Source organism: Lolium perenne, chromosome 7 (genome assembly GCF_019359855.2).
Source record: "Lolium perenne isolate Kyuss_39 chromosome 7, Kyuss_2.0, whole genome shotgun sequence".
Taxonomy (NCBI): domain Eukaryota; kingdom Viridiplantae; phylum Streptophyta; class Magnoliopsida; order Poales; family Poaceae; genus Lolium; species Lolium perenne.
Genome location: NC_067250.2, coordinates 186,586,182 through 186,602,572, shown reverse-complemented (window position 1 = coordinate 186,602,572; position 16,391 = coordinate 186,586,182). Strand labels below are relative to the sequence as shown.

The 16,391-nt window shown below is 42.8% G+C and overlaps 1 protein-coding gene across 1 annotated transcript; it reads right to left on the bottom strand.

Moving 5' to 3' along the window:
* Positions 1-1,944: 1,944 nt before the first annotated feature.
* LOC139833787 (uncharacterized) lies at positions 1,945-3,990 on the bottom strand. The gene has a single exon (XM_071824132.1). It carries the CDS (start codon positions 3,988-3,990, stop codon positions 1,945-1,947), a length of 2,046 nt encoding a protein of 681 aa, XP_071680233.1.
* Between the last annotated feature and the right edge of the window lie 12,401 nt (positions 3,991-16,391).

Below are 16,391 nucleotides of genomic sequence, written 5' to 3'. Positions count from 1 at the left end.
CTCTCCCACTTCATGCCAATTGAGTGGGGTACGACACTTCCGTCCATATAATGCTTCAAATGGAGACATCTGCAAGCTTGCTTGAAAGCTATTATTGTAAGAGAATTCTGCGTATGGCAAACTCTTGTCCCAAGTGCGCTGGCAAGTTAGAGCACATGCCCGAAGCATGTCTTCCAAGATTTGGTTCACTCGCTCAGTTTGTCCATCAGTCTGCGGATGGTAAGCGGTACTGAAATTTAACTGTGTGCCCAGAACTTCAAGTATCTTCTTCCAAAACCTCGAGGTGAACTGAGTACCTCGATCAGATACAATCTTTTTGGGAACTCCGTGTAGGCAAACAATTCTAGCCATGTATAACTCAGCCAATTTCTCACCCTTAAAAGTAGTCTTCACTGGAATAAAATGAGCGGACTTGGTCAATCTATCCACGATGACCCAAATAGAATCATATCCGGAAGATGTCCTTGGAAGGCCTGTAATGAAGTCCATCCCAATTTCCTCCCATTTCCACTCAGGGATCTTGAGTGGTTGAAGCAATCCAGCAGGTTTCTGATGCTCATCCTTGACCCTTCGGCATACATCACACCTAGATACATACTCTGCAATCTCTCGCTTCATGCTAGACCACCAGAAACTATCTCGGAGATCGTGATACATCTTTGTGCTTCCCGGGTGTATGGAATATGATGTGTCGTGTGCCTCTTTCATGATTGCATCCTTGAGTTCCTTTTGGTCGGGCACCAATAAGCGATCTCGAAACCAAATGCTTCCACTTTCATCCTCCTTGTATTCAGGCGCTTCTCCTGACTTGATTTTTGCTCGAATCTCTTCGATCCCCGTGTCATTTTTCTGGGCCTCTCTAACTTGATCCTCTAGAGTGAACTTGACTTCTAGCACATCCTCATTCTCAGCGAGGCTCACATTCAAGTTTAACTTCCTGAATTCTTCATGAAGTTCTGGTTGAGCTTCTTGAATCATCAAGTTGTTACAATAAACTTTTCTGCTCAACGCATCAGCTACGACATTTGCTTTACCAGGGTGGTAATTGACGCCAATATCGTAGTCCTTAATTAATTCTAGCCATCTCCTTTGTCTGAGGTTCAAATCTGGTTGAGTGAAAATATACTTCAAACTTTTGTGATCTGTATATATTTCACAATGGTTACCAATAAGGTAGTGCCTCCAAATCTTCAAAGCATGTACCACGGCAGCCAATTCCAAGTCATGTGTCGGATAGTTCACTTCATGGGGTCGTAATTGTCTCGATGCATATGTTACAACCTTTCCTTGTTGCATGAGCACAACACCCAACCCTTGTTTAGAAGCATCACAATAGACTCCAAAGTCCTTTCGAATATCGGGCAGTATTAACACTGGAGCAGATGTCAATCTTCTCTTGAGCTCTTGGAAACTCGTTTCACAAGCTGTTGTCCACTCGAATTTGTTATCCTTCTTTATCAGTTGTGTCATAGGCCTTGCAATCCTTGAGAAATCTTCTATGAAGCGGCGGTACTATCCTGCAAGTCCGAGGAAACTGCGTATCTCTGACACATTCTTTGGTTGTTTCCAGCTAAGTACTGACTCCACTTTAGCTGGATCCACTGCTACTCCTTCAGCTGAGATAACATGACCAAGAAAGTCCACTTGCTTCAACCAAAACTCGCACTTACTAAACTTCGCATAGAGTTGATGTTCTCTAAGCCTTTCCAAAACAATTCGAAGATGTTTCTCATGCTCTTCTTCATTACGGGAGTAGATCAATACATCATCAATAAACACCACAACGAATTTATCCAAGCAATCCATGAACACTTTGTTCATGAGATTCATGAAGTAAGCTGGTGCATTTGTGAGTCCAAATGACATCACCAGAAACTCATACAGACCATACCGAGTAACAAAGGCTGTCTTGGGTACGTCTTCTGGTCGGATCTTCAACTGATGTTATCCTGACCTGAGATCTATCTTTGAGAAGACAGAAGCTCCTTTCAACTGATCGAACAAATCATCGATCCTCGGCAAAGGATATTTGTTCTTGATGGTTACTTCATTTAGGGCACGATAATCCACACACATGCGCATGGTACCGTCCTTTTTCTTCACAAACAACACGGGTGCTCCCCAAGGTGAGGTGCTCGGTCTAATATATCCCTTCTCTATAAGCTCCTGAATTTGCTTCTTCATCTCAGCTAGCTCATTTGCTGGCATTCTATATGGTCTCTTTGCTATAGGAGCGGTGCCTGGGACTAACTCCATGGCAAACTCTATCTCACGGTCTGGTGGTAGACCTGGTAACTCATCCGGAAAGACATCTGGGTATTCCTTAACAACTCTAACATCTGACACAACCATCTCCTTCAAGCTGTTCAACAAGCTGTCAGCTGCAGTATGGCTTGTTGACTTGGGTTTGTAGTCCACAACAATTCCTTTATTACTGGTTAACGAGACCGCCCTAAGGCCACAATCTATCATTGCCTTGTGTTTTCCTAACCAGTTCATGCCCAGAATGACATCTAACCCTTTAGAGTCTAACACTATGAGGTTTGCTAGAAACTCTACTCCTCCGATCGTTATGATCACATTAGGGCATTTTAAACCCGTGGTAAGAATTCCCCCAAGTGATTGTACCGCCATTGCCTGACTCATACCCTCAGTTTTCAAATGATGTTTTTCAACAAATTTCTTTGAAACGAATGAATGGGAAGCTCCAGAATCAAATAGTACTGAACCATAACATGAGTTGATCGGGAACATACCAAGAACAACATCTGAGGCTTGATGAGCTTGTTCTGCTGTGATGTGGTTGACTTGACCACGTCCAGGCTGTCCTGAGGCTTGATGTCCACCTCCTGGTGTAGGCAGTATGCCTCGTTCACGTCCCGCTGCTGGTGTCTTAGCTGCCGACCCTAAATTGAACTTGACTGGCGTCACCCCCATGTTCTTGCTCGGGCACCCAGCAGCAAAGTGACCCTCTATGCCACAATGGTAGCATGCCCTTCCTGCAGTGTTGGCATGATTTCCTCCAACTTCAGCCCTTGGGGTACGGTAGGCATTGTGCTGGAAGTTATTAGGTTTTGCAGTTTTGGTACTTGCTCCTCGATAACCTGGGTGGTTATTATTCTTTTGACGTGAGCTTCCTGCTCCATGTTGACCTTGTGGTGCTTTGCGCTTGCGATGTTCATCTAACTCCCTCTTAGAGTTCTCTTGCAGAATAGCCTTGTTGACCAAGCTTTGGAAATTGGCAAACTCATGCGACACCAATCTGTCCTTCAGACCTAGGTTCAAACCCCTCAGAAATTTAGAAATCTTGTCTGCCTCAGTGGGAATATCCGCTCTTCCGTAGCGAGATAATTTGGTAAAACGATCCCAGTATTCAGAAACTGTCATCTTCCCTTGAACTAGAGCTCGAAATTCATCCCTCTTCAGCTCCATGAGACCAGCAGGAATGTGTGCAGTCTGGAATGCTTCAGAAAACTCATTCCAAGTGATCCCCTCAGCATCATCATGCGCTTCGCAATAGTTCTCCCACCAATCTGCAGCCACACCCTTGAGTTGGTGCGCAGCAAACTTCACACGATCTTGAGCATTGACATTGACCAGATTGAGGTTTCGGCGCATGTCCTTCAGCCAATCATCTGCCTCTATAGGGTCTGCTGATCCCGCAAAAGTGGGTGGCTTTGTCCTCATGAACTCTGCTAGCTTGGACTGTTGTGGAGGATGATTCTGATTCTGGTTTTGGTTCTGGTTTGCCAGGTTCACGGCCATCTGCTGCAGTAACTGTGTTTGCATCAGCATCACTTGCGCCATGTCAGGTGGCGGTGGCGGCGGCGGTGGCGGTGGTGGTGGTGGTTGCTGTCCCTCATCCTCAGTGTCCGTGTCAGTGTCCTGGACTTCACCCTCGAAGAAGTTCTCCTCAAAAGCGGGTCCACGACCACGTCCACGATCGCGACCTCCGCGTCCTCCACGACCACGACCTCGGTTTCCCTTCATCCTGTTGTCTCTCAAAGTTAGGATAGACGAGAGGGAAATAAACTAACCCATAACCAACATATAAGAAAGTATGCATGTAAAATCCAAATAAAAACTTCAAGCAAATTATTTTGGAAAATAAGGTTTTAGTATGACTACATAAAACAACAAACAAATGTAGTCAATACTCATACAAAAAAATGCTCTAACATACGTAGTACCTATCTACAGGGTTCTACAAAAACTCATCCTATATGTTTGTCTTCTCTTGGCATCTTCAGCCTTGAAGATTGAAGTGCTTGATATAAAAGTGTTGAATCCATGTGTTCTTGAGATGACTTCTCCTACATAGGAAATAGTATACTAAAGAAGTGGCTAGGGAAGAAGAATCAAAACACAATGGTGAAGAAGGTGAGACAAGGAATAGCAATAGTCAAGAATTAGACTACGAGGATGTAGGATAACGTTGCATAGAAAAACAAAAAAATTCCTACCGCGAACACGCAATCCAAGCCAAGATGCAATCTAGAAGACGGTAGCAACGAGGGGGTATCGAGTCTCACCCTTGAAGAGATTCCAAAGCCTACAAGATGAGGCTCTTGTTGCTGCGGTAGACGTTCACTTGCCGCTTGCAAAAGCACATAGAAGATCTTGATCACGATCGGTTCCGGCGCCACGAACGGGCAGCACCTCCGTACTCGGTCACACGTTCGGTTGTTGATGAAGACGATGTCCACCTCCCCGTTCCAGCGGGCAGCGGAAGTAGTAGCTCCTCTTGAATCCGACAGCACGACGGCGTGGTGTCGGTGGTGGTGGAGAAGTCCGGCGGAGCTTCGCTAAGCGTGCGGGAAGTGGAGGAGCGGGGCGGCTAGGGTTTGGGGAGAGGGAGGCGCCGGCCACTATGGGGTGCGGCCACCTTGGTGGTGTTTGAGGTGGCCGGCCCCCTCCCCCTTGGCCCTCATTATATAGGTGGAACCCCAAGAGTTGGTCTCCAAGTCTTCGAATAAGACCCGAACCAAAAACCTTCCATATGGAGGGGAAACCTAGCCAAGCTAGGACTCCCACTAGAGGTGGGAGTTCCACCTCCCATATGGGGGGTGTGCCCCCTAAGGGGGAGTCCACTTGGGACTCCTCCCCCACTAGGGTTGGCCGGCCATGGAGGTGGAGTCCCATGTGGACTCCACCTTCCTTGGTGGTTTCTTCCGGACTTTTCTAGAACCTTCTAGAACCTTCCATAGAACCTTCCGCGTCAATTTAATTCACATAAAATGACATCCTATATATGAATCTTATTCTCCGGACCATTCCAGAACTCCTCGTGATGTCCGGGATCTCATCCGGGACTCCAAACAAATATTCGAACTCCATTCCATATTCAAGTACTACCATTTCAACATCCAACTTTAAGTGTGTCACCCTACGGTTCGTGAACTATGCGGACATGGTTGAGTACTCACTCCGACCAATAACCAATAGCGGGATCTGGAGATCCATAATGGCTCCCACATATTCAACGATGACTTTAGTGATCGAATGAACCATTCACATACAATACCAATTCCCTTTGTCACGCGATATTTTACTTGTCCGAGGTTTGATCTTCGGTATCACTCTATACCTTGTTCAACCTCGTCTCCTGACAAGTACTCTTTACTCGTACCGTGGTATGTGGTCTCTTATGAACTCATTCATATGCTTGCAAGACATTAGACGACATTCCACCGAGAGGGCCCAGAGTATATCTATCCGTCATCGGGATGGACAAATCCCACTGTTGATCCATATGCCTCAACTCATACTTTCCGGATACTCACCTTTATAGCCACCCATTTACGCAGTGGTGTTTGGTGTAATCAAAGTACCTTTCCGGTATAAGTGATTTACATGATCTCATGGTCATAAGGACTAGGTAACTATGTATCGAGAGCTTATAGCAAATAACTTAATGACGAGATCTTATGCTACGCTTAATTGGGTGTGTCCATTACATCATTCATATAATGATATAACCTTGTTATTAATAACATCCAATGTTCATGAATATGAAACTAATCATCCATTAATCAACAAGCTAGTTTAAGAGGCATACTAGGGACTTCTTGTTGTCTACATATCACACATGTACTAATGTTTCGGTTAATACAATTATAGCATGATATATAAACATTTATCATAAACATAAATATATAAATAATAACCACTTTATTATTGCCTCTAGGGCATATCTCCTTCAGTCTCCCACTTGCACTAGAGTCAATAATCTAGCTTACATTGTAATATACCTAACACCCATGGCATTCTGGTGTTGGTCATGCTTTGCCCTAGGGAGAGCTTTAGTCAACGGATCTGCTACATTCAGATCAGTGTGTACTTTACAAATCTTTACTTCTCCATCTTCGATGTACTCGCGAATCGAGTGGTAACGCAGCTTGATATGCTTCAGCCTCTTGTGTGACCTTGGCTCTTGTGCATTGGCGATGGCACCCATGTTATCACAGTAAATGATTAATGGGTCCAATGCACTAGGAACCACACCGAGCTCTACAATGAACCTTGATACGTCTCCAACGTATCGATAATTTCTTATGTTCCATGCCACATTATTGATGTTATCTACATGTTTTATGCACACTTTATGTCATATTCGTGCATTTTCTGGAACTAACCTATTAACAAGATGCCGAAGTGCCGATTCTGTTTTCTGCTGTTTTTGGTTTCAGAAATCCTAGTAAGGAAATATTCTCGGAATTGGACGAAATCAAAGCCCAGGGGCCTATTTTTCCACGAAGCTTCCAGAAGTCCGAAGGAGAGACGAAGAGGGGCCACGAGGGGGCCACACCCTAGGGCGGCGCGGCCCCCCCTTGGCCGCGCGGCCCTATGGTGTGGGGCCCCCGTGCCGCCTCTTGACCTGCCCTTCCGCCTACAAATAGCCTCCGTGACGAAACCCCCAGTACCGAGAACCACGATACGGAAAACCTTCCAGAGACGCCGCCAACGCCGATCCCATCTCGGGGGATCCAGGAGATCGCCTCCGGCACCCTGCCGGAGAGGGGAATCATCTCCCGGAGGACTCTACGCCGCCATGGTCGCCTCCGGTGTGATGTGTGAGTAGTCTACCCCTGGACTATGGGTCCATAGCAGTAGCTAGATGGTTGTCTTCTCCCCATTGTGCTATCATTGTCGGATCTTGTGAGCTGCCTAACATGATCAAGATCATCTATCTGTAATTCTATATGTTGCGTTTGTTGGGATCCGATGAATAGAGAATACTTGTTATGTTGATTATCAAAGTTATATCTATGTGTTGTTTATGATCTTGCATGCTCTCCGTTATTAGTAGATGCTCTGGCCAAGTTGATGCTAGTAACTCCAAGAGGGAGTATTTATGCTCGATAGTGGGTTCATGTCTCCGTGAATGCGGAGGAGTGACAAGAACCACTAAGGTTATGGATGTCATTTGTTGCCACTAGGGATAAAACATTAGTGCTATGTTCAAGGATGTAGTCACTAGTTACATTACGCGCAATACTTAATGCAATTGTCTGTTGTTAGCAACTTAATACTGGAGGGTTCGGATGATAACTTTGAAGGTGGACATTTTAGGCATAGATGCAGTTGGATGGCGGTCTATGTACTTTGTCGTAATGCCCAATTAAATCTCACTATACTCATCATGATATGTATGTGCATGGTCATGCTCTCTTTATTTGTCAATTGCCCAACTGTAATTTGTTCACCCAACATGCTGTTCGTCTTATGGGAGAGACACCTCTAGTGAACTGTGGACCCCGGTCCAATTCTCTTTACTGAAATACAATCTACTCCAATACTTGTTCTACTGTTTTCTGCAAACAATCATCTTCCACACAATACGGTTAATCCTTTGTTACAGCAAGCCGGTGAGATTGACAACCTCACTGTTTCGTTGGGGCAAAGTACTTTGGTTGTGTTGTGCAGGTTCCACGTTGGCGCCGGAATCCCTGGTGTTGCGCCGCACTACATCCCGCCGCCATCAACCTTCAACATGCTTCTTGACTCCTACTGGTCCGATTAAACCTTGGTTTCTTACTGAGGGAAACTTGCCGCTGTGCGCATCACACCTTCCTCTTGGGGTTCCCAACGGACGTGCCAACCACACGCATCAAGCAAATTTGGGCGCCGTTGCGGGAGATCAAGACACGCTGCAAGGGGAGTCTCCACTTCTCAATCTCTTTACTTTGTTTTTGTCTTGCTTAGTTTTATTTACTACTTTGTTTGCTGCACTAAATCAAAATACAAAAAAATTAGTTGCTAGTTTTACTTTATTTGCTATCTTGTTTGCTATATCAAAAACACAAAAAAATTAGTTACTTGCATTTACTTTATCTAGTTTGCTTTATTTACTACTACTAAAATGAGTAATCCTGAAGTTGAAGTTCGTACGTTTAAGCAACGAGGGGGAGAATGTTTGAGAGATGCTTGGTATAGAATTAGTGATGCCCATAATAGATGCACTAAGAAACACTCCACCATTATTTTACTCAGGAACTTTTATGTTGGTATCTCTAGCTGGAATAGATATGTTCTTGATAGTCTCGCAAAAGGTGACTTCTTAAGTACTCCTGCATTAGAAGCTAGTTGCATTATTGAGAGTTTATTTGGAATACCCCCTGTTGATAAAGTTAAAATTGAAATCTCTCTTAAAGATGTTATGAAAAAATTGGAAACCATAGAGAAAATTTTTCCAAGTATTGAAGCTAAATTGGAAATATTACTTGATAAAACTGATGAACTTGATAAATCCTTAGGAGGAATTGATGAAAGAATTAGTGTCCTAGGAACTAATGCTGTCCATGATGATCAAATCAATAGGATTGACGAACTTGAAAAAGCTATGGGAACCTTGGGTTCAACATTTTCTTCTCTTAAATATAAGGAGAAAGCTTATGTGGGTAAGGAGCAAAAGTTTATGTATGTCTCTAAAGTGCCTAGACCAAAGAAGTATTATTATAGGCCTAAAATTGACAAAGCCCTTAGTACCACTATGGATGGGGGAGCTCATGATAACGATGCACCACCCTTCGATAATACTTGATACACACTTTCTGCGCCTAGCTGAAAGGCGTTAAAGAAAAGCGCTTATGGGAGACAACCCATGTTTTACCTACAGTACTTTGTTTTTATTTTGTGTCTTGGAAGTTGTTTACTACTGTAGCAACCTCTCCTTATCTTAGTTTTGTGTTTTGTTGTGCCAAGTTAAGCCGTTGATAGAAAAGTAAGTACTAGATTTGGATTACTGCACAGTTCCAAATTTCTTTGCTGTCATGAATCTGTGTCTACCTCCCTGTAGGTAGCTCAGAAAATTAAGCCAATTTACGTGCATGATGCTCAGATATGTACGCAACTTTCATTCAATTTGAGCATTTTCATCTGAGCAAGTCTGGTGCCATTTTAAAATTCGTCAATACGAACTGTTCTGTTTTGACAGATTCTGTCTTTTATTTCGCATTGCCTCTTTTGCTATGTTGGATGAATTTCTTTGATCCACTAATGTCCAGTAGCATTATGCAATGTCCAGAAGTGTTAAGAATGATTGTGTCACCTCTGAATATGTTAATTTATATTATGCACTAACCCTCTAATGAGTTGTTTCGAGTTTGGTGTGGAGGAAGTTTTCAAGGATCAAGAGAGGAGTATGATGCAACATGATCAAGGAGAGTGAAAGCTCTAAGCTTGGGGATGCCCCGGTGGTTCACCCCTGCATATATCAAGAAGACTCAAGCGTCTAAGCTTGGGGATGCCCAAGGCATCCCCTTCTTCATCGACAACATTATCAGGTTCCTCCCCTGAAACTATATTTTTATTCCATCACATCTTATGTGCTTTTTCTTGGAGCGTCGGTTTGTTTTTGTTTTTTGTTTTGTTTGAATAAAATGGATCCTAGCATTCACTTTATGGGAGAGAGACACGCTCCGCTGTAGCATATGGACAAGTATGTCCTTGGTTTCTACTCATAGTATTCATGGCGAAGTTTCTTCTTCGTTAAATTGTTATATGGTTGGAATTGGAAAATGATACATGTAGTAATTGCTATAAATGTTTTGGGTAATGTGATACTTGGCAATTGTTGTGCTCATGATTAAGCTCTTGCATCATATGCTTTGCACCCATTAATGAAGAAATACATAGAGCATGCTAAAATTTGGTTTCTCTAAGGTCTAGATAATTTCTAGTATTGAGTTTGAACAACAAGGAAGACGGTGTAGAGTCTTATAATGTTTTCAATATGTCTTTTATGTGAGTTTTGCTGCACCGGTTCATCCTTGTGTTTGTTTCAAATAAGCCTTGCTAGCCTAAACCTTGTATCGAGAGGGAATACTTCTCATGCATCCAAAATACTTGAGCCAACCACTATGCCATTTGTGTCCACCATACCTACCTACTACATGGTATTTTCCGCCATTCCAAAGTAAATTGCTTGAGTGCTACCTTTAAAATTCCATCATTCACCTTTGCAATATATAGCTCATGGGACAAATAGCTTAAAAACTATTGTGGTATTGAATATGTAATTATGCACTTTATCTCTTATTAAGTTGCTTGTTGTGCGATAACCATGTTCACTGGGGACGCCATCAACTATTCATTGTTGAATTTCATGTGAGTTGCTATGCATGTCCGTCTTGTCTGAAGTAAGAGAGATCTACCACCATATGGTTAAGCATGCATATGTTAGAGAAGGACATTGGGCCGCTAACTAAAGCCATGATCCATGGTGGAAGTTTCAGTTTTGGACAACAATCCTCAAATCTCAAATGAGAAAATTATTAATTGTTATTATATGCTTATGCATAAAAGAGGAGTCCATTATCTGTTGTCTATGTTGTCCCGGTATGGATGTCTAAGTTGAAGAATAATCAATAGCGAGAAATCCAATGCGAGCTTTCTCCTTAGACCTTTGTACAGGCGGCATAGAGGTACCCCTTTGTGACACTTGGTTAAAACAGTGCATTGTGATGATCCGGTAGTCCAAGCTAATTAGGACAAGGTGCGGGCACTATTAGTACACTATGCATGAGGCTTGCAACTTATAAGATATAATTTACATGATGCATATGCTTTATTACTACCGTTGACAAAATTGTTTCATGTTTTCAAAATCAAAGCTCTAGCACAAATATAGCAATCGATGCTTTTCCTCTATGGAGGACCATTCTTTTACTTTCAATGTTGAGTCAGTTCACCTATTTATCTCCACCTCAAGAAGCAAACACTTGTGTGAACTGTGCATTGATTCCTACATACTTGCTTATTGCACCTATTATATTACTCTATGTTGACAATATCCATGAGATATACATGTTACAAGTTGAAAGCAACCGCTGAAACTTAATCTTCTTTTGTGTTGCTTCAATGCCTTTACTTTGAATTATTGCTTTATGAGTTAACTCTTATGCAAGACTTATTGATTCTTGTCTTGAAGTGCTATTCATGAAAAGTCTTTGCTATATGATTCACTTGTTTACTCATGTCACATACATTGTTTTGATCGCTGCATTCACTACATATGCTTTACAAATAGTATGATCAAGATTATGATGGCATGTCACTCCAGAAATTATACGTATTTATCGTTTTACCTGCTCGGGACGAGCAGAACTAAGCTTGGGGATGCTGATACGTCTCCAACGTATCTATAATTTCTTATGTTCCATGCCACATTATTGATGTTATCTACATGTTTTATGCACACTTTATGTCATATTCGTGCATTTTCTGGAACTAACCTATTAACAAGATGCCGAAGTGCTAGTTGCTGTTTTCTGCTGTTTTTGGTTTCAGAAATCCTAGTAAGGAAATATTCTCGGAATTGGACGAAATCAAAGCCCAGGGGCCTATTTTTCCACGAAGCTTCCAGAAGTCCGAAGGAGAGACGAAGAGGGGCCACGAGGGGGCCACACCCTAGGGCGGCGCGGCCCCCCTTGGCCGCGCGGCCCTGTGGTGTGGGGCCCCGTGCCGCCTCTTGACCTGCCCTTCCGCCTACAAATAGCCTCCGTGACGAAACCCCTGCATCGAGAACCACGATACGGAAAACATTCCAGAGACGCCGCCAACGCCGATCCCATCTCGGGGGATCCAGGAGATCGCCTCCGGCACCCTGCCGGAGAGGGGAATCATCTCCCGGAGGACTCTACGCCGCCATGGTCGCCTCCGGTGTGATGTGTGAGTAGTCTACCCCTGGACTATGGGTCCATAGCAGGAGCTAGATGGTTGTCTTCTCCCCATTGTGCTATCATTGTCGGATCTTGTGAGCTGCCTAACATGATCAAGATCATCTATCTGTAATTCTATATGTTGCGTTTGTTGGGATCCGATGAATAGAGAATACTTGTTATGTTGATTATCAAAGTTATATCTATGTGTTGTTTATGATCTTGCATGCTCTCCGTTATTAGTAGATGCTCTGGCCAAGTTGATGCTAGTAACTCCAAGAGGGAGTATTTATGCTCGATAGTGGGTTCATGTCTCCGTGAATCTGGAGGAGTGACAAGAACCACTAAGGTTATGGATGTGCTGTTGCCACTAGGGATAAAACATTAGTGCTATGTTCAAGGATGTAGTCACTAGTTACATTACGCGCAATACTTAATGCAATTGTCTGTTGTTAGCAACTTAATACTGGAGGGGGTTCGGATGATAACCTGAAGGTGGACTTTTTAGGCATAGATGCAGTTGGATGGCGGTCTATGTACTTTGTCGTAATGCCCAATTAAATCTCACTATACTCATCATGATATGTATGTGCATGGTCATGCTCTCTTTATTTGTCAATTGCCCAACTGTAATTTGTTCACCCAACATGCTGTTCGTCTTATGGGAGAGACACCTCTAGTGAACTGTGGACCCCGGTCCAATTCTCTTTACTGAAATACAATCTACTGCAATACTTGTTCTACTGTTTTCTGCAAACAATCATCTTCCACACAATACGGTTAATCCTTTGTTACAGCAAGCCGGTGAGATTGACAACCTCACTGTTTCGTTGGGGCAAAGTACTTTGGTTGTGTTGTGCAGGTTCCACGTTGGCGCCGGAATCCCTGGTGTTGCGCCGCACTACATCCCGCCGCCATCAACCTTCAACGTGCTTCTTGACTCCTACTGGTCCGATTAAACCTTGGTTTCTTACTGAGGGAAACTTGCCGCTGTGCGCATCACACCTTCCTCTTGGGGTTCCCAACGGACGTGCCAACCACACGCATCAAACCTCTTCATCCATACCGCTTCTGATGAAGCCTCTGAAGCCGCTATGTACTCTGATTCTGTTGAAGACTTCGCCACCGTGCACTGCTTCAAGCTTGCCCAGCTTACTGCAGCACCATTCAATATAAACACGTACCCAGACTGTGACTTAGAGTCATCAGGATCAGTGTTCCAACTTGCATCGGTGTAACCGTTTACAACGAGCTCTTGGTCACCTCCATAACAAAGAAACATATCCTTAGTTCTTTTCAAGTACTTCAGGATATTCTTGACCACTGTCCGATGTTCCATTCTGGATCACTTTGATATCTGCTAGTCAAACTAACAGCATGTGCTATATCCGGTCTAGTACATAGCATGGCATACATGATAGATCCTACTGCCGAGGCATAGGGGATATTACTCATCCTTTCTCTTTCTTCTGCCGTAGCCGGTCCTTGAGTCTTACTCAAGACCTTGCCTGGTAACATAGGTAAGAACCCTTTCTTACTTTCGTCCATTCTAAATTTCTTTAGAATCTTGTCCAGATATGTACTCTGTGATAGCCCTATTAGGCGTCTTGATCTATCTCTATAAATCTTGATGCCTAATATATACGATGCTTCACCAAGGTCTTTCATTGAAAAACTATTATTCAAATAACCTTTAACACTGCTTAATAGTTCTATATCATTCCCGATCAATAATATGTCATCTACATATAATATCAGGAATGCTACAGAGCTCCCACTCACTTTCTTGTAAATACAGGCCTCTCCATGACCTTTGTATAAACCCGAAGTCTTTGATCACCTTATCAAAGCGTCGGTTCCAACTTCTTGATGCTTGCTTCAGTCCATAGATTGAACGCTGAAGTTTGCATACTTTGTCAGCATTTTTAGGATCGACAAAACCTTTGGGTTGCACCATATACAACTCTTCCTCAATGTCTCCATTAAGGAATGCCGTTTTGACATCCATCTGCCAAATCTCATAATCGAAAAATGCAGCTATTGCTAACAAAATCCTCACAGATTTTAGCTTCGCTACAGGTGAGAAAGTCTCATCGTAGTCAACTCCTTGAATTTGTCGGAAACCCTTTGCGACAAGTCGAGCTTTATAGACAGTAATATTACCATCTGCATCTGTTTTTCTCTTGAAGATCCATTTATTCTCGATGACCTTTCGGCTATCGGGTAAGTCTACCAAAGTCCATACTTTGTTATCATACATGGATCCCATTTCGGATTTCATGGCTTCTTGCCATTTGTTGGAATCTGGGCTCATCATCGCTTCTTCATACGTCGCAGGGTCCTCATCATTGTTATCCACAATCATGACATTTAGGCAAGGATCATACCAATCAGGAGTGGTACGTTCCCTTGTGGATCTGCGAGGTTCAGTAGTTTCCTCGTTCAAAGTTTCATGATCATTATCATTAGCTTCCTCTGTTGCCGGTGTAGGCGGTATAGGTACAACTTCGATCGCGCTACTACGATCAACGAGTATAGATTCATCAATCTCATCGAATTCTACTTTTCTTCCAGTCACTTCTTTAGTGAGAAATTCTTTCTCAAGAAAGGTTCCGTTCTTAGCAACAAAGATTTTGCCTTCGGATTTGTGATAGAAAGTATACCCTATAGTTTCCTTAGGGTATCCTATGAAGACGCATTTCTCCGCTTTGGGTTCTAGCTTGTCCGGTTGTAACTTCTTTACATAGGCTTCACAACCCCAAACTTTCAGAACGACTGACTTAGGTTTCTTATTAAACCATAATTCATACGGTGTCGTTTCTACGGATTTTGATGGTGCTCTATTTAAAGTGAATGCGGCTGTCTCTAATGCATAACTCCAAAATGATAACGGTAAATCAGTAAGAGACATCATAGAACGAACCATATCTAAGAGAGTTCGATTACGACGTTCGGACACACCGTTACGTTGAGGTGTTCCCGGCGGTGTCAATTGTGAAAGTATTCCGCATTTCTTTAAATGCATGCCAAACTCATAACTCAGATATTCACCTCCATGATCAGATCGTAGAAATTTGATCTTCTTGTTACGTTGATTTTCTACTTCACTTTGGAATTCCTTAAACTTCTCGAAAGTTTCGGATTTATGTTTCATGAAATAGATATACCCATATCTACTCAGATCATCTGTGAAGGTTAGAACATAACGATAACCACCGCATGATGCTACGCTCATTGGTCCACACACATCGGTATGTATGATTTCCAATAAGTCAGTAGCTCGCTCCATCATACCAGAAAATGGAGTATTTGTCATTTTTCCCATTAGACATGCTTCGCATCTATCAAGTGACTCAAAGTCAAGTGATTCAAGTAATCCATCAGTATGGAGTTTCTTCATGCGTTTCACTCCAATATGACCAAGGCAGCAGGTGCCACATATAAGTAGAATTATCATTCAATTTAATTCGCTTAGCATCAATGTTATGTATATGCGTATCACTACTATCGAGATCTAACAGAAATAAGCCATTCTTTTGTGGTGCTCGACCATAAAAGATATTATTCATAAAAATAGAACAACCATTATTCTCAGACTTGAATGAATAACCGTCTTGCATTAAACAAGATCCCGATATAATGTTCATGCTCAACGCGGGTACAAAATAACAATTATTTAGGCTTAAAACTAATCCCGAAGGTAGATGTAGAGGAAGTGTGCCGACAGCGATCACATCGACTTTGGATCCATTTCCAACGCGCATCGTCACTTCATCTTTCATTAGTATTCGTTTATTCTTTAGTTCATGTTTCGTTTTTCAGATATGAGCAAGCGATACAGTATCAAATACCCAGGTACTAGAACGAGAACCAGTGAGATAAACATCTATAACATGTATATCAGATATACCTTCTTTCTTCTTCTTGACAAGGCCGCTTTTCAGATCAGCCAGATACTTGGAGCAATTATGCTTCCAATGTCCCTTTTCCTTGCAGTAATAGCACTCAACATCAGGCTTAGGGCCGTTCTTAGGTTTCATAGGAGGCGTGGCAGCTTTCTTGCCACCCTTCTTGAATTTTCCCTTAGACTTGCCCTGTTTCTTGAAACTGGTGGTCTTGTTGACCATCAACACTTGGTGCTCTTTCTTGATCTCAATCTCAGCAGCTTTTAGCATGCCAAAGAGTTCAGGTAACTCCTTGTTCATGTTCTGCATATTGTAATTCATCACA